Source organism: Engraulis encrasicolus, chromosome 1 (genome assembly GCF_034702125.1).
Source record: "Engraulis encrasicolus isolate BLACKSEA-1 chromosome 1, IST_EnEncr_1.0, whole genome shotgun sequence".
In the NCBI taxonomy this organism is placed as follows: Eukaryota; Metazoa; Chordata; class Actinopteri; order Clupeiformes; family Engraulidae; genus Engraulis; species Engraulis encrasicolus.
Genome location: NC_085857.1, coordinates 47,058,927 through 47,081,107, shown reverse-complemented (window position 1 = coordinate 47,081,107; position 22,181 = coordinate 47,058,927). Strand labels below are relative to the sequence as shown.

At 43.6% G+C, this 22,181-nt stretch overlaps 2 protein-coding genes across 2 annotated transcripts in view; both read right to left on the bottom strand.

Annotated features, from left to right (window-relative positions):
* colgalt1b (collagen beta(1-O)galactosyltransferase 1b) overlaps positions 1–5,534 on the bottom strand; it is a 32,117-nt gene extending 26,583 nt beyond the window's left edge. The window contains exon 1 of the mRNA XM_063204043.1: positions 4,957–5,534. Coding sequence (XP_063060113.1) covers positions 4,957–5,180 — 224 coding nt within the window. The 5' untranslated portion in view covers positions 5,181–5,534. The remainder of the gene's footprint in view (positions 1–4,956) is intronic.
* Positions 5,535–6,813: 1,279 nt separating this feature from the next.
* Positions 6,814–21,594, bottom strand: LOC134453213 (GDP-L-fucose synthase-like). The gene is made up of 10 exons (XM_063204054.1): positions 21,486–21,594; positions 19,062–19,210; positions 14,419–14,533; positions 14,080–14,208; positions 13,785–13,858; positions 13,066–13,199; positions 9,536–9,667; positions 9,163–9,242; positions 8,336–8,435; positions 6,814–7,491 (listed from the first exon to the last, which is right to left on the bottom strand). Exons 2-10 carry the CDS (start codon positions 19,208–19,210, stop codon positions 7,436–7,438), a joined length of 969 nt encoding a protein of 322 aa, XP_063060124.1. The 5' UTR covers positions 21,486–21,594; the 3' UTR covers positions 6,814–7,435.
* Positions 21,595–22,181: the final 587 nt, after the last annotated feature.

The following is a 22,181-nucleotide window of genomic DNA, read 5'->3' as shown; positions in this document are numbered from 1 at the left end:
AAGCCACCAATTACATTCAACTTCCTTTATCGTCATCATCATCATCATCATCATGACCATTGTGCCCAGATACCAACTACATTACATGACATTACTGCATTACACTTAAAGGGACAGTTTGGTCAATTTCAACATGCAGTTGTAAAGCTCACACTACCCTGGACTTGTCAGTACCTGAGATTTTTTTTTCTTCTTCTTCAGCCGTTTCCGAGATCCTGGTCATTGTAATGGGGGCAGCTCTTTGTTTACATTTCAAAAAAACATTTTTATTTATTCCCAAAAACATCCAAAAGGTTATAAAACATCAGCAGACAACTAGCAAACAGCAGTACCTTTTTGGAAAATATTTGGAGTTGGCCTATGTTTCATTTTTTAAAAATGTAAACAAACGCTGCCCCCATTAGAATTGCTCATATCTCGGAAAGGGCTGAGCCGAAAAATGTGGCATCACCAGGCACTGACAAGTCAAGGGTAGCGTGAGCAATACAACTGCATGTTGAAATTGACCAAACTGTCCCTTTAACTGATGCTTTTATCCAAAGTGACTTATAGTTATTTGAAGTACAGGGTATTGGTTACAGTCCCTGGAGCAGTGTGGAGTTATAGGTGCCTTGCTGGAGAGCACCTCAGCCATGGGGTGGGGTATAACGAGCGTAAAGGTGGGATTCGAACCTGACACTCTCTGATCTAAAGTGCATCTCTTTAATCCAGTGGTTCTCAAACTTTTCCCATCATTCCCCCCTTCGGAGGGTCTGGATGCTTCCGAGACCCCCCGCCCCCCAAGCAACAGCAGTACTCGTGCAGACTGATTTTACAATCGCTGCGCTATGCAGAATCAAAGGAAAGGTGACTGGTGATATAAAACAAAGAGGGACTGCAGAGGAATGCAGATGTGTGTTCATTTCCAATTAATAATATAATGTTTATAATTATGTATATAATGCTTAAAACGTATTGGCTTATTGGCGAGACAGGAAATCCTTTCCATGGGGAAAAAAAACAACCAAAATCAGATGTCATACGCCCCCCCTGTGATGCCTCTGCGCCCCCCCAGGGGGGCTTACGCTCCACTTTGAGAAACCCTGCTTTAATCACTATAGGCCACAGCTGCTCAATTACTGTAACATGACATCTGCTGCACGCATCTCTGCAGCACGCTGTAGCTCTGTGTTGTGGAGAGGTGGTGTGTGTGGATTAGAGGTAACCCAGCCCAAAGCGACTCTTCATGGGGGTGCCTGTAGGCATGCCTAGCCCCTTTCTCCTGTTGGTGATGATGATGGAGGATAATGACAAAGCAAAGCCTTATGGTGGTGGTGGTGCTTCCTTTAAAAGGACCACTCAGCCCACCACACTGCCAAGATCAGCTTTTTTGGTAGAAGCGGGGTGTCATATGTGCCTGGTTTTTGGAGGGATGTTTGTGTGTGTGTGTGTGTGTGTGTGTGTGTGTGAGAGAGTGTGTGAGAGAGAGAGAGAGGGGGAGGGGGCATTATTTAGCAAACACTTTTGCATTTGTTATGTAATGTGCAACACTTGTGTGAATGTGTGTTAGCACTATTGCTGCACATGTGTGGTTAGGGGCAGACTCACTCGTGGGCAAGCTCGAGGGTTGCCAGTTCTATTCCTGACACCGGCAGGTGGGGGGGTGGGTGAGGGTGGGGGGGAGTGTAGGGTGAATAACAAGTATTTGTACACTGGGCCGTCATGGGTGAGCCGTTAGGGCGTCAGACTTGTAGCCCAAAGATTGCCGGTTCAACTCCCAGCCTGCCAGGTGGGTGGGGGGAGTGAATAACTGAATGTCATGACTGCCTGCATGACTGAGGTACCCTGGCCTGAAATGCTTCACGCGGGTCCTCTGCTCTAGCCAGGCCGTGTCCTCCGAGTGACGCAACAGCTTCAGCGTTGCTACCAGTCAGGTGAAGAGTCGATGCAAGTACTTTCTGAGTTACCGCAAATACAGGAACTCCTCCCACGTTGTTGGGAAGCAAACAATCATTAGCAAGCCAAGGGAGGCCATTTGGGAAATGCCGTTTGGGAAATGTTAATTGTTATGCTCTTGGTCAGACAAAGTCTCGCAGAGATTTGAAAGTCGATGATAATCATGCTACCTCTGCTCCCCTTTGCACCAAAACTACACTTGGAAAAGAGGCAACACTCTCAATGTGACTCCCCTAGTTAAATATAGCAGAAATACTTTTGTTGTTTCCACAATAACCAAAATGCAACTATCACCTCATGACTTTCAGAATATTCATGTAAGCCTGTCCACAATTGTAAAGTGGAACCACTATTTTGGCCTGAATAGGCTAACCTGGCTCTCACTCAGTGCGAGCTCACTAAGTGTAACGAAGATGCACGAAGCACTAGGGGTCTCGCGAGAGCCAGGCTATGAATAGGCAGGTACAATGGGGCATAAAAGTGTAGTAGCACTTCGTACTGAAATGGAAAGGCGACTTATTGCAGGGGAAGGCTACAGCAACTGTGCTGGGTGGGAGTCTTTCTTTAGCTGTGTGCGTGTGTGTGTGTGTGTGTGTGTGTGTGTGTGTGTGTGTGTGTGTGTGTGTGTGTGTGTGTGTGTGTGTGTGTGTGTGTGTGTGTGTTTGTGTGTGTTTGTTTGGCAGTAACAGCTCTGCCACTGTGCCAGGCCATGCATGAAGGAGGAGGCTAAACACACAGTAAGCCAGGCCTATTGCCTGTAGCCTGCTTGGAGCGTCTCTGGACTGGACAGGGCGCTGCTAAAACAGCAGACTTAGGGCATTACATTGCGCATGGCGGCACAAAAAACAGCGCGCTGTGGACTGATGCAGGGCTGTTTCAAGGTAGGGCATTTTGGGTCCCTTGGCAAAGAGAGATTTGGAGCTCTTCTCTTCAAAGAATGAGGAGGGGAGGGGACCCCCCCCCCCCTTCAAGATAGATAAATAAATAGACTTTTTATTGTCCCCAGGAGGAAATTAGTTCTCACCACCATAGCAGTCTTGTCACAGCCTACATCAGGCATACATAAGGTATTCATAACAGACATCAAGAGAGATTTTCAATAGCAGGGTCGTTGCACTTTCGTGTCCTTGAATTTAGGAAGGCGCTGCCACACTCACAAAGTTGTCATTGTCGTCATTTTGAGCACAAGTACATAACCAGTCAACCACCTTGGCTAGTTTGCTTGCCGGGATGTGACAGGCCTGACGGATGGGAACTGCCCGTCCCCTCTCTCTGCTTTCACTTCCATGCCTGGCAAATATTTGCCCATGCTATAATAACTTACTCAGCCCATGAACACAACACAGTGCAATTGGAATAAATGAAATAGCAGTGACGTTTCATCACTGTAAAGTCGTTGTCTCCACCAGATTAAAAAAAAACAATTTAGCAGAAGTGGAGATATTAAAAGCAAAAGGGAAACGTGAACGTTAACCAGGCATGAGGGCAGATGAGGAAAGGCACTGTTGCCTCTTCCTCCTCAAACGTTACAAAATAGAGAACTTCAAACTCCAGAAAAAAACAATGTCAGGTCAGGTTTGTTATTAATACATTCAACTGCGGAATAACATGGCCTAAACGAGAATCTTCCCAGGCATAGCCTAGGCCTACATAGTCAAGTCAAGTCGAGTACTTTATTGTCAAAAATGTATGTAACAGGGTTAGCACAGAAGTTTGAAATTGCGTTTGACCAGTTTCCATGTGCTTGACCAGACCATAGCTTTACAGGCTGCTTTACAGGCTCTACAAACATAAAAGGAGGGGGAAAACTAGTTTTGTCACCAATCTGGGTAGCATCATGGGCAAGACTGACCCTAAACGGCCTGGCAGCCTGTCTGGCATCAGTTGATGACGTGTCAAAATGTTTGTTACAGGGGGGTGGGGGAAGGAGGAAGGGGGTTACTGACTGCATGGGCACGGCAAAGTATGCTCCATGTTGCCCCGGTGCCCGGGGAATAGCGGGTTCTTGGAGGCGCACAGAATTCAGTGCTCATGAGGAACTTCTGGAATCTCCTTAACTTCACCCTCCGGCGACGAATTAGAGAGCAATGAATACGAGCTCATGCTCCCCCCTCTCTCTCACACACACACGTTCCCAAACGTTTAACGCAACGGTAAATCTCTCATCACGTCGCATTAACACTCCCCTCACTACAAAATAATTGCCCCTGAAACCTCGAACCACGTTGCATCAGTTGGCGGCATTCACTCTCAATGGTTGGCGGTGTTTTAACAAAAGCGTCACCTCGACAGATTCGCTGATAGTAAAGTCCTGGCTGCGTGGGAATCGAAGGGGAGGTTGGTTTTAAAGATGGAAAGAGCAGGGGGAAGTGCTGCTGAAGAAGAGAGAAGGGGGAAGAGTGGCAGTGGAGGCGAGAGGAGGGGAAGGTAAGGGAAGCGAGGGAGGGGTATTTGGGAGATGAAGGCTCCGACTGTATAGAATTTGGACACGTCTCAGCTAGCTCGCCTCTTCGGAACGGATGACGAGACAGGCTTGGAAGTTGGAACACATGCCGGGTATGGCTACCTCGGTGCAGAGGCAGCTGTTCTCTCTGTCCTTGGTATCAATGCAGCAGGCGCATCAAGGCCATGATACCATACATTTCCTTGAGCAACACCAGCATTTAGGCTACAACACAGTGTTATGTTTACCACAGTTGACAATTACACTGGAGATCAAACACAGTGACTTCCTAAACAACAAATCAAGCACCGACCTAGGACGCTCGTACAACAGCTACAACAATGTAACTACCAGTGCCGTGTCAACAAAGCCATGCGTACTGGCCTTGTTTTGCGCCCGCACAACAAATACCAGGACATGCCTGAGGCCGATGTTGTTACTGTAACATGCGGTATCACAGTAGCCTCCCACCCAGCTGCTGTATGGGCTAATCGGTGACTGGTCACCGGATGGCGAGACAATTGTGTGGTCCTGCGAGTGGGACTATTAGAAGGCTACTTATCAACCGTGGCACTTACCAAACAGCAATGCGGTCTTTTGGGTAGTTGAGGCGGTCGATAGCTCCGAGGAAGTACGGCAAGGAGTGCGCCGAGTTGCGGCACACCAAGGCGACCAGGACCCTTGGAGCGAGCAAGGGGGATTCGGGGCTCCAGCGTTCTTCCGTGAAGTACCCAAGGGCCGGCCCGGGCCCGGGTGCCAGGAGCGTGAACAGAGCGGACAGCAGGAAAGTCGCCCGGTGCATGTCAAGAGCTGGACTCCGGGGGGAACGCCAGGTCGGATGCGGGAGAAACCTAACCGACTGCCACTTCTACACTTGGCGACAGCGAAGCGCAGGACCGAGCCGAAGCGACTGTAGTCGGGGAACCCTCTTCAAGTTATTGCCAACCGACACTTATTACACACATAACCTCGCAGCGGGCAATTAAAGGGGATGTACCCTGTTTTCGTCCCATATGATAAATTGTGCCGCGGTTCAACCCACAATATCAATTTCGGTGAACCCACTCGTGAATCTTAGAGTACACTAAAATAGCCACCTCATATACAGCCCATCGTCACTCAGCACTAAAACGTTTGAAGCGGCTTGATTCATCACAGAGGTTTCTCTGATTCCCCCCAGTATGCCAAACAGCACCTTTCCCTTTAAGACATCCATCCAGTTAGAATGTACCAGAAGTTCCAGTGGGCGTGCCAACATAATGTGGGTTATTACTTAGTAGCATAGTAGGCCAAACTGTGTTGTGTTCAAGGAAATCCGTCAATTGTATCAAAGTGTTTGAGTTACATAGAAAAGTAAACTACAAACATTACACTAGAAAAACATATAAAAAGGATAAACATATTTTCAATTACCGTTAGAATAATAACCACGTTATTCACACTTGTTTATTGCGCACAGCATTTTGGCTGTGCTATTTGCTGCGTGCTTTCGCAATAATACCATTTCTACGCTGGATGTGTCAATAACAGGGAGTTGTCTTGACTTTTAATAGTCTGACTGTCTGAAAAGACAACTGTTCAGCTCACGTCAGATATCAGCTCGTGGGTCCCAAATGATGAATTGTGCTGTGCACCAAGACTGCACACCAGCACGCGTGTGCGTAATGGCACTGCACTCTTTTGGACTGAAACGAAACTACACCCAGAAGCACAAATATGATTTGGAAAAAAGCTGTAGGCCTAATGTCGGGTACATTGAGTGGATTGAATGAACTCATACAGTATCAAAATGTTAATAGGACAGATAAGCAGACCCAAATGTGCCTGCGTAAAGAAACAATGGTCACAGACCAACTGCAGAAATGCTACTGACCCCCCAACGTAATTTCAGATAGGAAAGCCTGCTTTGGAGAGGCAAAATGACAATGAGTAATGGTAACGTGTTCGTACATTGGAGTAAACGCCCCACAGACCTCATAACCTGCATACGCCTGCACTTTGGGCCCCACCAACCCCACACCCAATCTGTGCACACACGCACACGCACGCACACACACACACAACTGAAGTGTGACAAAACGTGTTTGACAATGTGACACATACACCACCTGTGGCCAGACTTGAGACAGCTGTGGTGTGGTGTCTACTGAGGATAAATATTTGGCTTACGTAGTACATTTCCCATGTCCTGAAAAGTTACAATACCACCCAGGCTGTAAAATGTACCCAATTTGAGAAGAACTGTTTGAAGGACAGAATTAAACTAGGTTCTGTTGAGAAATAATTGTTTTTCATGCGCAGCCATATAAACTGTACACAGACTTGATGGAAGTCTTCAACGAGTGCACAGTTATATTATCTCATTACGTTTCAAACATATAACCCTCAAATCCCTTAAAGTTGGACAAATCACTTATGAACAAAAAACAAATACGTAAGGAAACAATATAATTTATTATTATGCACCCACATATAAAAGACACCATATAAAAGTATTTTTCTTCTTCATCATCATTAAGTGTACTCAGTCAGGACAAGCTCAGGCAACAAAAAACACATACTTTGTGTAACAACACCACCACATAACTTAAGAAGTAAATCACTGCGAAAAGGAACCGGTCCACCAGCCTTGATTGTGTTCAGAGGAAAATACGTGGAGGGGAATCGGTCACAGAAAAGGCCTACGAAGCCACCAGCGATGCATCTCTTTATATTCCCATTCAAACGTGTATACCGTACATACAGTAGCAGACATCTCGATTCACTCCAATCATTCTTCTATACCTCTTTTGTTTAGTACATTGTCTAATGATTTGTCTAAATCCCATAAAACCAAATAAAAAAGGATTTTAAAAAAGATGAAAAGTAAAAGCCTTGATTTAAAAAAAAAAACCTTCCCAGTTATGAGCATTTGCAAAACCCTGCCACCTGGGTAAGTTACTCCAATCACGCTTCAGGACCCGGCACCACCTTTAATCCCATTGGTTTTCGGCTCGCCATGAGGCGGAGCAGGAGTCTTTTAGCGGCTTACAAGCAGCCCATCAGCAGAAGGAATCTTCACTTCCTGGCTGTGTCATAGTTGGCCACAAACCAATCACAAGTCTCCTTAATGGCTGCAGGAGGGAGAGAGAGAGGGAGAGGGGGGTGGATGGGGTGCATAAGTATGAATATCAGGCATGAGTATGTTCTTTCTTTATGTAGATGTCTGTGTTTCTCTCTCTCTCTCTCTCTCTCTCTCTCTCTCTCTCTCTCTCTCTCTCTCTCTCTCTCCTCTCCTCTCCTCTCCTCTCCTCTCCTCTCCTCTCTTCTCTTCTCTTCTCTTCTCTTCTCTTCTCTCCCCCCCCCCCCATTGGCTGTAGCGATGTCATAGTTATTCTGCCCGGGGTCCACTATTCAGTAAAAAACATCTCATCAAAGTGTCATTAAAAGTTAGAAATGAAGATTTAATAAGAGAATTAAGACCACAACAAAGACATCCAATATCGATTCACGTTCGAAAAGTGCAATATCGATTCACAACTTTGTGGATCGATCTTTTGCAGATGATTATAGGCGGTAATCCTCAATTACATCCTGTAGCTCTCATCCACATTCATGTAGGCTACATGCCCACTATTTCATGTTTGTGTGGGCATCAAAGGCTGAGATATTTAGGTTTTTATAACTGGTCTTAGGATTCTAGGCATAAATGGATTAAAGTGACAGCCCAGCAATACAGAAGATCGATATCGAATCGAATTGAATCGGATCGTGTATTGAATCGGATCATGACTTCCTGGATTGGAATCGAATCGATCCAGGAAATTTGGATCGATTCCCAGCCCTAATACACGCACGCACGCACGCACACACACACACAATAATAGCTCTAGGTACTACAAATGTCCCTGCCGTTGCAGACCTAGACCTCTGTGTGTGTGTACTCTGCACATGTGTACTGTATGTGTGTGCTCTTACCTGTGTGGAAGGGTGTGAATTTGAAGTCTGGTAAGTATTGTCGTAGCTTGTCATTGCTGGCAGTTTTCTTGAACTGGCCATCCGCTTTACTGGTGTCGAACTGTACAGCAATTCCGTAGTCAAGGCGACAGCAGAATCTTCACATGACAACATTCTAGATAAATGTGCTCACTGAAGCACAAAGTTACATTTACTTTTATGGATAAAAACAGATTGTGTAGGTGTACCCATAGCAGTAGTAGTAGTAGTATCACTACTAACCCTAACCCTAACCCTAGTATCACTACTGCTAGTAGTAACAATACTGCCATACAAAGGCAAAGTGCAGTAACTACATATTCTGTCATAATTGAATTTAGAATGAAAATGGTCTTCATAACACCTTTATCTTGTGATTAATATGCCCCATTTTAGTGATAATGCTTTGTCAATTTTGCATTTACTACAATAATCAACCTAATACCAGTACTCTGAAGTTTTTTTCCTCAGTTTCAATATTGGTATAGTTACTGCACTTTGCCTTTGTAGGGCAGAATAGAAGCAGCAGCAGTAGTACAGTAGACTGGTAATTGGTTGCGTGTTGTTCGTAGTGGGGATATTTGAATCGCAAAAACAGTAGGAGAGAGTTGAGTATAGTAGTAGTCGTAGTACAGTGGTGGTAGCAGCAAAAGGGGTGTAATAATAGTATTCTACTAATTGTAGTAATGCTTAAAAGTAGTAATATTGGTTGGAAAAGCAGAAATAAAATCACAATATACAGTTAATAAAAAAACAATTGCTACAAGAGAAAGCGAAAACATTTGAGTCAGTGTGGTTGTCAAGGATACGATGACCTCCCCTTTGAACTGTATGGCCTCCACCACTCCCTCTGCTGCCTCCTTGATGGACAACTCATCCTCCTCTCCAACTAGAGAGAGAGAGAGAGAGAGAGAGAGAGAGAGAGAGAGAGAGAGAGAGAGAGAGAGAGAGAGAGAGAGAGAGAGACAGAGACAGAGACAGAGACAGAGAGAGAGAGGATTGGCGTTAACAGACAGACAGTATGGTCAAATGATCACAATTGCTGCCAGACATGTTGTAATGTAGACTGGTTCTCCCGCAGACCCTTCGTGCATTTTCGCTCAACTTTGAAACATCCATCTGCGTGAGAACCCGGTTAGCTGTAATGTGCCCTTATTCCCTATCAGTCACTGATTAGCATACCTGAGAGGATGATGGGGTCCACCTCTTCGTAGTTACGCAGCACCCACAGGAAGAGGCGTGCCAGGTCCAGCGAGTAGATGAATTGCCGTCGCGGCGTACCAGAGCCCCACACAGTCAGGGGAGTACCCTCCTCTGGAAAACACACACATAAGGAGTCATAAATTCATGGGTAAGCGGTTATAGCATCAGACTTAGCCAAAAGTTGCCGGTTCAACTCCCGACCCGCAAAGTCGGTGGGGGAGTAATTAACCAGTGCTTTCCCCCATCCTCCTTCATGACTGAGGTACCCTGAGCATAGGTCCGTCCCTGCATTGCTGGGTGCGCCATTGAACGTTGCCCTCTTGCAGGGGTGATGCATAAATGCAATTTCGTTGTGTGCTGTGGAGTGCTGTGTCCCAATGACAATGGGAAACTGGCTTCCCAGTTTGGGCTTTCAATAATACACCAATAATGGAAATTTGTCAAGCAGCTCGAGAGTATAGGGTGTCTTCAGGTGTGCTTGTCTGTCCATGAGTGTTGTGTAATACAGTGCTTCAGGGTGCCTACAGATATTCCTAGGTTGAATTTACTACCTTTTACTACCTTTTTACTACCTCCAATTTTTTTTTTTACTACCACTACAAAATCGATCTTAAACTGACTACAGAAATGAAATAGCTTTCCAAATCCTATTAATAACACAAATTAATAATGTTTTTTATAATTTAACAAGTTCATCATTGAGTGTATGTGTTAGTACAAGTTATTGCAGGTATGTTTCAAACATTTCTCAACAATTCGCCATTTATAATGGTTAACTAATAGTGCAGTGCACTTTTAACAGAAGAAGTCGCTCTTCTCAGAGAGTAGGAGGAGAGAAAGTACCAGCAGTGCACCTTGAAGTGGATTCCTGCAGTCAATGTCGACCAGGGCTCTGCTAACTTTTTGCGCTGGTTGCACTGGTGCGTCTAAAAATTGTTTTCAGGTGCACCAGCACAAAATCTAGGTGCACCCAAATGCCCCCCAACACCTGTGTGTGAGAGTCTGTGTGTGTGTGTGTCTTTAGCAGAATCAGAGAAAATACTACACAGGATATGACAAAAATGGCAGTCATTATAGTTATGGCAAAGTTTTCGTGATTTGGATAGGGAACACAGAATCCATAACCAGCCTTGACTACCCCTTAAGCCTAAGGCACCTGCAAAAAACGCCTGCTGAACGCCTAAGCCAGGGATGTCAAACTGAAATCAAAATTAAAATAACTTAAAATTCATTATTTTTTAAAAGGGACTACAATTTCACATTAAAAAACACTCATATGGTAGCTAGATCGATAGATAAGTTGATTTTTGTTTGTTTAGGTGGAAACCGAGGTGAACTTGGATTTGCCCTTCCCCATTCTGGATCGCTCCGAATGATGATTGTGGCATCTTAGCAAGCGCTTCGAACAGAAGCGTCTGCGTCTCTCTCTCGTCACACTCTCTCTCTCTGTCTCGGTGCATGAAGGATGCCTTGTCGACAGATAGTACGTCGGTATCAAAAACATCTGCGATTTCCCGGGAGACTTCGCGTGTCAACTCTTGACAGTGACTGAAACGGCCCATTCTTTGCGCTTGAACCTTCCGCGTGAATTCTATCAGTGGCCGCTGCTGTTTGCATTTCGTTTCCCTCGTTACCCTCTCGTCCGTTTCAAAACTCCCTGATTTGGTTGAGCACCACCTCGCTAGTCGTTAGCACATTATGAACTCGGGTAGTCGAACATGTTATTTTGAAAAGTCGGGCTGCCTATCAGCGCAAGGTGCAAGGGGTAGAAAGCCAGAGCAGCGGAGTTGAAGTTCCAAAAACTTATTTTATTTTTTTGATGGGCTAATACCATTGAGAGTAAAGGCTAATACCTACTAGCACTACTGCAGAATGACTAATGGCCATTAAAATGGCGTTTAGCATTGTCAATTCATTTTGTTTTTGGCTGGATGCACCGGTGAAAAAACATTCAGCCTCGCATTCTTTTACTCGACCGATTTGTTACATTTACCACCAATATTACGCACCATGTTACGCACCAATTTCCACCGCTTCTAACTTCATTGGTATTGTATGAACAACAGCTAATCTCACACAGACAGTCATCATGGAATTCATGAAATTATGTTTAGCAGACCTTTCACTGTTTCACATCCAACCAGTTTAGTCGCGTCTTGCAGAACGTAGGCTACAAAATGCCTAGCAGGCAGCTTCTGTGGCGCTGCTGATGTCTGACGCCTGTCAGTCAGCTGCTAGTTAACAACTACCGGTAGTATTAGCACAAAGCTAAATCAGTTCACCCAGCGTCCGTCCTTGCCGCTGCATAAAAATCAATTTGCCGAGATTTGAGATCATGGGCTAAAGGAATCCAACCAATTGGAAAACAAATAAGACCATGTTGTAGGGAGTCAGGGAAAATTACTACCAGTTGAGATGTGGCTTACTACCTTTTACTACCTTTTACTGGTCATTATTTTGGACTTTTTCATTTACTACCTTTTACTACTTTTTACTACCCCGCGGGCACCCCGTGTTTCCCAACCAGGGGTACGTGTACCACTTGGGGTACGTGTACCACTAGGGGTACGCCAGCACACCTCAGGGCGTACGTGGACAAATGTCATAATAACAAATATATGGAGTTTAGTCACAAAGTACTTTATTTCATTTTAACATACGGCAACGTTTCGATCCAACAGAGGGATCCTCCTCAGGCAATGAGACAAACAAACCGTATTCGTCATAGGGCAAAAAGGCTTTGGGGGTATGCAGGACAAAAAAGGTTGGAAAACACTGGTGTAATACACCAGGGATAATTATTTTGAAGGTATTTCTTACTCTGAGCGATGTTTGAGTCCTAGTGTAACAAGCAAGTTGGAGTAATTAAAGTAAATACTGCTCACTCTGAGCAATGTAGACTTTGTGTACGGGTCATGGGAGCATGTGTCTATACATTAGTTGTGTGTAATAAGTAAGCAAGTAATTAAATTAGTTGAGTTAGAATTATTTACAATGAGCTATACGGGCTTTGTGTATGAGTCCTGAAAATTATGCCAAGAACCTGGCTAAGTAGTAAACCAGGTAATGTTAAGTTAATCTTGAGGTAGTGGTAAATCATCGAATAGATGAGTCTGGGGTCCTTATTTTCCTAACTAAATGACACATGTTTGCAATCTATTAGCAGGTTTACCATCTCCTTCTTGGCATAGTACCCTAGTCTCATAAGCTAGAAGTGCTAAGTACATATTGCTAGCTCTGGCCGAGGTAGACCTCATGGATGAGTCTGTGGGTCTTTCTCAAAACCTAGGACAGTGTCCTTCCAAGTGTATCAGCCCAATAAGTCACGGCCAGTGATTGGATACTTTTTGGTGAACTCTACAGAATATTCAATCACTGGGTGTGACTAATAAAGGGTATCCTATCACTGGGTGTGACTAATTAGGCTGATACACCTGGAAGGACACTGACCTAGGTTTTGGAAAAGACCCTATGTGTTAATATTTAGCAAGTAAGAAAATAGTTCTTACTCTGTGCGATGTAGGCTTTGTGTATGAGTCCGGGTAGCACGTGTCCGTCCTCTATGTTGAAGTTGTCGTGCGGCCCGAACACGTTTGTGGGGATCACTGCGGTGTAGCGCCGACCGTACTGATTGAAGTAGCCCCTGGAATAGTAATAATAAATACAAAAACAACAACAAAACGTCAGAGGGGATCACAGCAGTTTAGGGTCAAGCATACTGCTTGAAGGTAGCTTGTGGAATAGGAAATACAAACAGTAATGTTCATGTGTTTGCAACACGCACGCACACACGCACGCACACCTTCTTCTCTTGCAGTCCAGGACTTGCACATCGAAGGTGAACATTTAAATACACACAAACATATAGTGACACACATCATGCACGTGTGTACTTTTCTCTTTCTATCTATTAAAGTAAACAACCAAATTACACACAATCAAGCATGCACTTAAAACACATGTGAACGCACGCACGCACGCACACACATTGGAGATGAACATTTAAATACACACAAACATATAGTGACACACATCATGCACGTGTATGCTTTTCTCTTTCAATCTGTTAAGTATAAAATCAAATTACACACAATCAAACATGCACGTAAAATGTGTGAGCACACACACACACACACACACACACACACACACACACACACACACACACACACACACACACACACACACACACACACACACACACACACACACACACACCAAAGCGGACCTGTTTTGGACGTCGATCATCCTCTTGGCATAGGAGTAGCCAAAGTTGGAGTCATGAGGAGGGCCATTATGGATCTGCAGAACACAGGACATACAACACACACGTTACATTTCTGCACACAGAAGGTGTGTGAAGGTGGGGGTATGTGGGCTTGTCTGGGTGGATGCAGGTGTGTGTGTGTGTGTCTGTGTGTGTACCATGGTCTCGTTGATGGGGTAGCTGGTCTTGTCTGGGTGAATGCAGGTGTGTGTGTGTGTGTGTGTGTGTGTGTGTGTGTGTGTGTGTGTGTGTGTACCATGGTCTCGTTGATGGGGTAGCTGGTCTTGTCTGGGAAGATGCAGGTGGAGAGGCAGGAGATGACTTTGACCACGCCCACCTCATGGGACGCCTGCAGCACGTTGTCGTTGATGAAGATGTTTTTCCTCTGAAACACACACACACACACACTTCATTTGGAACATACATGTAGATGCGGCAACACATTATACCTCGAAACACACATGCACACGCACACACACACACTTCATTTGGAACATACATGCAGATGCGGCAACACATTATACCTAAAAAAAACACACACACACACACACACACACACACACGAGTCCCCCATTGTCCAGGGGGGCTTACTTACCCAGAAGTCCAGGTTGAGCCTCATGTTCCGGAACAGTCCGCCCACCATGGCCGCCAGGTGGATGACGTGAGTGGGCCGCAGCTTGCGGAACAGCGCTTTGGTCGCCTCCCCATCCCTGCAGCCAATCAAAATACACCATTATTGACGGACTGGGGCATCGCCCAGGGTGCCATTCCGTGTAGAACTGCCACTGGCGACGCTGCTGATTGATGCGTTAGGCCAGTTTTGTGTTTATTGATGGTTTATATGCAGGGGTGTGGAACCTACGTTTGAGGTAGTCTTATTTCGCCCCTGATATAATTTTAATGTTATGCAGTTCGACATTGAATATGACATTGACACGCTTTGTAAAGGAATCTTGAAATATAATGAACTAAGCTACTATTTTCAGGGAACCTAGTGAAGGTGGGGTCTGTTGTAAACGTGGCCACCTTCAATATAAATGTGGCAACCTTCATAGTATACCTTGGAGGACTTTATAAAATTTGAAGAGGCCATTGAATGAAAATAGTTCCCCACGCCTGGTTTGTAGTGCTTAAAATGCCACATACAATGCCTCAGAAAGTCTAACAACATAAAAAAATACATGTGTGCGCTTTATTGGATACAACTGAAGATATACATGACGGAACGGTATTCAGAGGAGGATCTTTTGCATCTGTGTGTATGCATGTTCGTGTGTGTGTTTAGGTGTTCTTCACAGTGTGTTTATTCTGATAAAAACACACATACAGTGAGGAGAATAAGTATTTGATCCCTTGCTGATTTTCTTGGTTTGCCCACTAATAAAGACATGATCTGTCTTTAATGTTAATGATAATATGTGTTCTAATATGGAGAGACAGAATATCAAAAAGAAAATCCAGAAATTAACTCTAAAGAATATATAATAATTGATTTATATTTAATTGAGGGAAATAAGTATTTGATCCCCTGCCAACCATTAAGAGTTCTGATCCCGCAGATCAAATGGCACTTCCAATCAACTTGTTATCTGAATTGAACACACCTGTTAATAGTAACCTGCACAAAAGACACATTGAATCGGCAGAATCAGTCCATAGAATCAGTCAATCAATCAAACTAAACTCGCCAACATGGGACAGACCAAAAAGCTGTCAAAGGATGCCAGGGACACGATTTTAGAACTCAATAAGGCTGAAATGGGTTCCTGGATATTGAAGAGCAAACTGTTGGTGCATTTCTTCCCAATTTTAGGACATACAAAATGATCATCAATCACCAATCTTAGGCCTGTCTCTGGTTCCATACAATATTTGACCTTGTGGGAATTTAATAACCAGAAAAAAAGGAGATAAAGCACCTTAAAACTGTATGGGAGGAGCTAGGAAATGATCTCAAGGCAGTGGGGACCTCAAATCACTCAGAAAACTATTGGAAACACTTGATACCACAGCGGATTAAAATCCTGCAGTGCATGTATGGTACCCCGGCTTCAGAAGGAACCTGTTCAGGCTCACCTGAGGTTTGCCAATGAACGTCAAACTGGATTAGGATATGATTGGGAGGTGCTGGAATCAGATAACACCAAAATCAAACTGTTTGGCATTAACACAACTCTATGTGTTTGGAGGAAGAGAAATGCTGCCTATGATCCCAATAACAACACCTTCTCCAACATCATAAATGAAAGTGGTAACATTATGTTTTGAGGTTGTTTGTCTGGCCAAGACACAGGACAACTTCACATCGTCAACAAATGGATGGAGGGAGACATGTAAACGTACAATGCTGCATGCCAACCTCTTTCCCACCACCACTAGACTGAAGGTGGGTCATGGATTAGCCTCCCAAAATGATAATAATCCATAACATACAGCCCAAGCAACGAAGGAGTAGCTCAAGCAGAAGCACATTAAGGTCATGAAGTGGCCTAGACAGTTTCCAAACATTAACCCTATAATAATCCTGTGAAGGGAACAGAAGTTCCCATTTGGCAAGCTACAGTCATACAATTTAAGTGATTTAGAGATGATCTGCAAAGAAAAGTGGACAAAAATCCTTTCTAATATACCCACAAACATTGTCATTAACTGAAAGAAACATCTGACCTCTGTATGTGAAAACAAGGGCTTTGCCACCAAGTATTTTGTCATTTTTGACTAGAGGGGTCAAATACTTATTTTCCTCAATGGAATACAAATCAATTAAAATATATTCTTCAAAGTTATTTTCTGGATTTTCTTTTTGATATTCTGTCTCTCTATATTATAATACCTTTTATCATTAAAATTATAGAATGATCATGTCTTTATTAGTGGGCAAACCAACAAAATCAGCAAGGGGTCAAATACTTATTTTCCTCACTGTATGCTCATGTTAGCTTTTATAAAAGTATACAAATATACAAGCTTTGAGAGTGTGAGTGTGTGTGTGTGTGTGTGTCCATCTAATTTTAAACAAGCCACCCGTAATGTTTTTTTGTTGTTGTTGTCAAAGTCAATGTTACACCTGCAGCCTTTCCTTTTGGCCTGACGGTTGTCATGGCATCATCAATGACATTTCCATTGACATTTTCTTATGACATGTCATTTTCTCAGGACATGTCATTTTCTTATTTGCATTTGGGATGTTGAATGGGGAACGGTCCCCTAAACATTGTTGTGGCGAAGGCGTCAGCGAAGGACGAGGCTAAAAGCACAAGTGGAAGACGCAAGATTGGATATTGATGTGGCCCACTTATTAAATCCTCCGAGGGCCGTACTATGAACACAAACCAGGATTTCCCCCTGCTCTTAATTTCTAAGATTCCTTTAAAAAGTTATAAATTAGCTGTTATATTAAAATTGAGCCCGTCTTATCCCGCCCTTGATAATAATAATAATAATAATAATAATAATAATAATAACTCGGTTTTATATAGTGCCTTTCAAGGAACCCAAGGTCGGATTACATTGGGGGGGCTTGTTGGGGGTGAAGGGGCAGGGGAAGGGCCAGTGAAGTAAAGTGAAGAGATATCATTTTAATTTTATGCAGTCACAGAGGCCGTGTCTTAGTGAGTTAAGACTTGGGGCCTCATGTACAAAGAAGTGCGTGGATTTCCTACCAAGAAAGTGCGGACGCGAAAATCTTGGAAGTTACTTACGGACAAAAAAATCCGGATGTATCAATAAGTGCGTAACCAGGTTTTGACGTGAAATCTTGCGCACATGCACGAGCACACACGGGCCCAAGTCTCCGCCTTGCCTCCTCCCTTAAATATTCTATATGAATATTCTAATTAGTATGAACAGACCCATTCATGTGCATTCATTGGTTGATAGAATTGGAAAGGGAACGCGGGAAGGGGAACGCGGGAAATATATTTCATGCCAGGTGAAGGCGCTGTTTCGGAGGTAGCCAATTTAAAAGGAAAAAGGCTGCGCGCCGTACAAAATTACTTTGGCGTGTATAAAATCAGGCATCGGGTAGCCTAATACTTAATGTGAGGACTGCATAAAAATCTGTCATGTTATACTGCAGTACAATGGTTTCCCAACAATTGATATTTACAAGGCATCAAAACACATTGCGATGAGGCAGTCGCCAAGGCTTCAGAGAAATAAACATTTATGTCGGGTAGGCCTATAAATATGAAAGATGACACATGTAGGCTACGCCACATGTAGGCCTATGAATAACTTGCAGCCAATACTCAGTTAGCCTATAAAATCACCTGTTAATGGATGGACTAATTTTACAGTAGGCCTAGTGTTAAAGACAGGCACTGCGGTGAGGACGTTCCCAACAAATGCGAGAAGACACGCAGATCCAGAAAATATTCAATGTTTAATAGCTGCTTAATACTTGAAATAATACTGCTGATGGGCATCCAATTTCGTTGTAATTCCAGGATAGTTCCATGAGTCCGTTTCATTTTAACCAGCTGCCTCAACAATAATATGATTGAGGTGGTTTTCTTCATTTTTTAGATCACGCGCCTAAACATTAAAATCCACGTTTAACTGGCTGCATCTCTGCAATATTTCCGACCGCGTGCAACACATGTACTTGCGCTGCATGCCTCTGAGTGCCGCCAAAAAGACGCAATGCACCACTTACGACAACTTCCACGCTTACGGAAACTTCCACAGCAGCCCTGAAATTCGCGTGGAGATCCGCAGTTTTCCACGTCTAGTCTGTTTTAGTACATCTGACCGTGACCGTGGAAAACAACTTAAGTAACTTTTTTGTCCGTAAGTGAGCTTCGTACATGAGGCCCATGGTCATTACAATTTTGGTGACAATGAGGTTATAACAGAGGCTCTACCCAAAGGTGTTAAATATTGCATGTGTGAGGTACCCAGGCTCCGCCTTCGCAGTGACGCAACACCTTTGGCTCAGCTACACACGCTCAGGAAAATTGTTTGTTTAGGTACAATCTGGTTCCCCCTGGAGGGGGAACTCCACCCACTTTGAGCAGTTTAAGCAGAGACACTCTATTGGGACTAAGAAATGTTTGGTACAAACTTCGGCTCAGCCTGTTCTGCCCTCGAACCGTAGCAAACCAAGGGAGGTGGGTCAACCATGCCGTTTGAGAATGCTCGTAGTTATGCTCTTGGTCAGACCAAGTCTCGAAGAGATTTGAAAGCCATGATAATCAGGCTAATGTGTGAGGTGCATCTGTGCATGGTGGCGCTCACGTGAGGTCGGCATCTTTGGAGGAGAGGAAGATCCACTCCTCACCTTCCCTCGCTGCTCCCTCCTCCTTCACCACGCGCTCTATCGCTCGGCCCACCAGGCCCGTGCCCCCCGTCACCAACACACATCTCCTCTCACCCGGGCTCGCCATCTGTGGAGACAGAGAGAGAGACAGACAGACAGACAGACAGACAGACAGACAGAGAGAGAGAGAGAGAGAGAGAGAGAGAGAGAGAGAGAGAGAGAGAGAGAGAGAGAGAGAGAGAGAGAGAGAGAGAGAGAGAGAGAGGGTGACAGTGACAGTGACAGTGACAGTGACAGTGACAGTGAGGCAAGGTCGGGGAATAACGGTGTGAGTGTGGGTTGGAGACGTGACGCCTTGTTTTTTCGTAACATTGGTTAAAAACCTACAAAACTGTTATTTTTCTTTAAAAAACAAATGTCAATGAAAGAAGATGTGGTACATTATGTTTCATATTAGTCTTAGATGAGAAGAAACATTTTTGTTAAGATTTATGTAAAGGTTTATATGTCAAATGTCCTGCGGTGTGACTGTAACATTAATGAAACAATATATAATAATATATATATAAATTAACCAACAACATTTTGAATAATGTATGAAGCATTTGGCATGATTGCATAAATCTAAACTTTAGATTAAGATAAGTGAATGTGGAAAAAACTCAAGACAGTAATATTAACTACAAGTTCAATTTCGTAACACAAATTGCGTCCTGTGGGGTGACATGTATGTCAATGTTTGTGAATGGGCAGCTGCAAGGCCAACTACGAGGGTCTTAAAGACTGGCTCCTAACCAGTCAGTACCTCAGTTATTGGAGAGTGCTGTGGAAGTTTAAGGTGACTCTTAACCTCTTAATATGTCTTCATATTGCAATCTTTCTGTCACACAATGCTTAGGTTCATTTTATGGTGTCCTGTGGTGTGACTGCTCTTATAGGAGGAAAAAAACGTTTTTTATTAATGAAAACACATATTAAGATTAAAAACAATATCATTATCAAGTTAGCATGAGCTCAGATGTCAGTCATGTATACAAAAGGATTCAAATGGCCATAATGCAGTGAATTCCCTGTGGTGTGACTCCATTTTCCTGTGGTGTGACATGCCTATGCTATGTGTTGATGCAGGACACATTTTCCCAAAAATGGCAAAAATAAGGTGAAATTCCACAGACCACTGAGTGCTTTATTTTTTCTATTTTTTTTCCAATTTTTATCCATCATTTTTTTCAGGAATTTGAAAAACTTTTTTTTTTTTTTGCGTTACGCCCTTAAACGTCAACCACCCGTGTGTGTGTGTGTGTGTGTTAGAAACAGAGACATAAACAGAGGATACACGACACATGGAGGGAGGGAGGGAGAGAGGGGGAGAGCGAGAGCGAGAGCGAGAGCGAGAGCGAGAGAGAGAGAGAGAGAGAGAGAGAGAGAGAGAGAGAGAGAAATACAATCCACCACAGAGCACAAAAGACTTCTTTTTTTCTTTTAAGGGGGACATCTTAGGTAGCATATCTGGTCTTTCAGGACTGACAAGGCCCTAGTCTTGTCCTTAGTGTCAGTGCAGAGGTAGGCCTACAGTCCGTAGGCTTTTTAAAAGACGAGAAATGGGCGTGCCATTCCATGCGTCACTCTCCACCTTGCAAATGACTTGAGAATCTGCCAAACATAGTACATTCAGCGGTCTTCATGACATCCATCAAGCTTTAAGTTTACAAACCTTATGAATTTCACAACCTGCCATTGTGATTTATAAAACTACACAAATAGTTTGAACTGTGGATGTATAACACGGGCTACCTGCGAGGCAGGACATTAGACCTGAAAATTAAAGGAAGAATAAGGTTATAACTACATCCTAGTGTTAGTGGCAGCCTATTAAGAACACCAGTAGAAGCAACAACTGGATGAAATGAAACATGACATTGAACTGACAGGAAGTGATGATATGGGAGGGACCATTTAATCTAGTCTACATGTCCTATTGAGCCACTATAATGTAGAAATGGGTACAATTTGGCAGGCCTAGAGCTTTGCTGTGTAAACTATCATGATTCCTATTTTAGAACACTGCCTGGAGAAACAGCAGCCTACAAAAGCAACACCAACTGACTTAGCAACAGAATGCAAAAGCTAAAAGAAGATGCTTCTATGCTCTAAATACATTATCACACAAGATAGATAAATGCACAGCAAAACACAACAAAAACACGACTAATGCATGAATGTTCATCCTACAAATGAACACATTTTACTGGAAAGCACAGGAAGGAGCAACACTCCGAACAGCTGAAGTGGGAGAGGCAGTTGAAATATGAGACGTGTCGCTCTTTTTCAGACAGATGGTCATACTCCATGCTTTGTCTATAATATCGTGAGTTCAAACTTGATACAACAGGATGACTTACCTACACCACAAGCCTTCAGATAGTGTAAAAAATCTTCGACCACCCAGCTTTCAGCTGCTGAGAATTGTTTCAATGAGGGTAGTAGTTCCGGGTTGGTCACGTGATCATGACACGTAATCCCAGAGCCGTAAACCTGCCGCTGAAGGATATCTAGCCTACATTTTTACTCTTCAGATGGACTGAACAGCCGAAAAGACTATTGCTTTCATGTCAATTTATACTTTCTTTTCCTCTTTTGGTTAATTATTGCACTGCCCCGCTTTTAGCTTTCATTTGTTGAATTAGCCTACAATATAATAATAATAATAATAATAATAATAATAATAATAATAATAATAATAAAAACACAGAAAGACATTTCTATATTATCACAGACCTAGGCCTACTCCTTCTGGGTAGGCTACGGCTGGTGAATTCTAAAATTGTGGTGTTTTCCTGCCATCTACTGGTCATTCACTGTCATTCAGCAATTTAGCAGTCTCATCCTTCATAGAATGATATGTTTGTAGTCGAGTGCAGTTAAAAACACCACCCAACCCAAAAAAAATCTAACAAAAGGTTTCTGAGCTGTTTTTTTGTAGTATTGGGTGTCCTTAATAACATACTAAAAGTCTACTCAAGTCTGACTTCAGGAAAGGCCTCATTTTCAAGATGGTCGCCACCGGGCCCTTCAAATTACTGTAAGATGACTGTGTG

Coding starts and splice junctions, on each gene's coding strand:
- LOC134453213 (XM_063204054.1), bottom strand. CDS start 19,210: ATGGCGAGCCCGGGTGAGAGGAGATGTGTGTTGGTGACGGGGGGCACG. Junction 9,243..9,535: donor GGACCCCATCATCCTCTCAG/GTATGCTAATCA, acceptor CTCTCTCTCTAG/TTGGAGAGGAGGATGAGTTG. Junction 7,492..8,335: donor ATTCACACCCTTCCACACAG/GTAAGAGCACAC, acceptor TCCCTCCTGCAG/CCATTAAGGAGACTTGTGAT.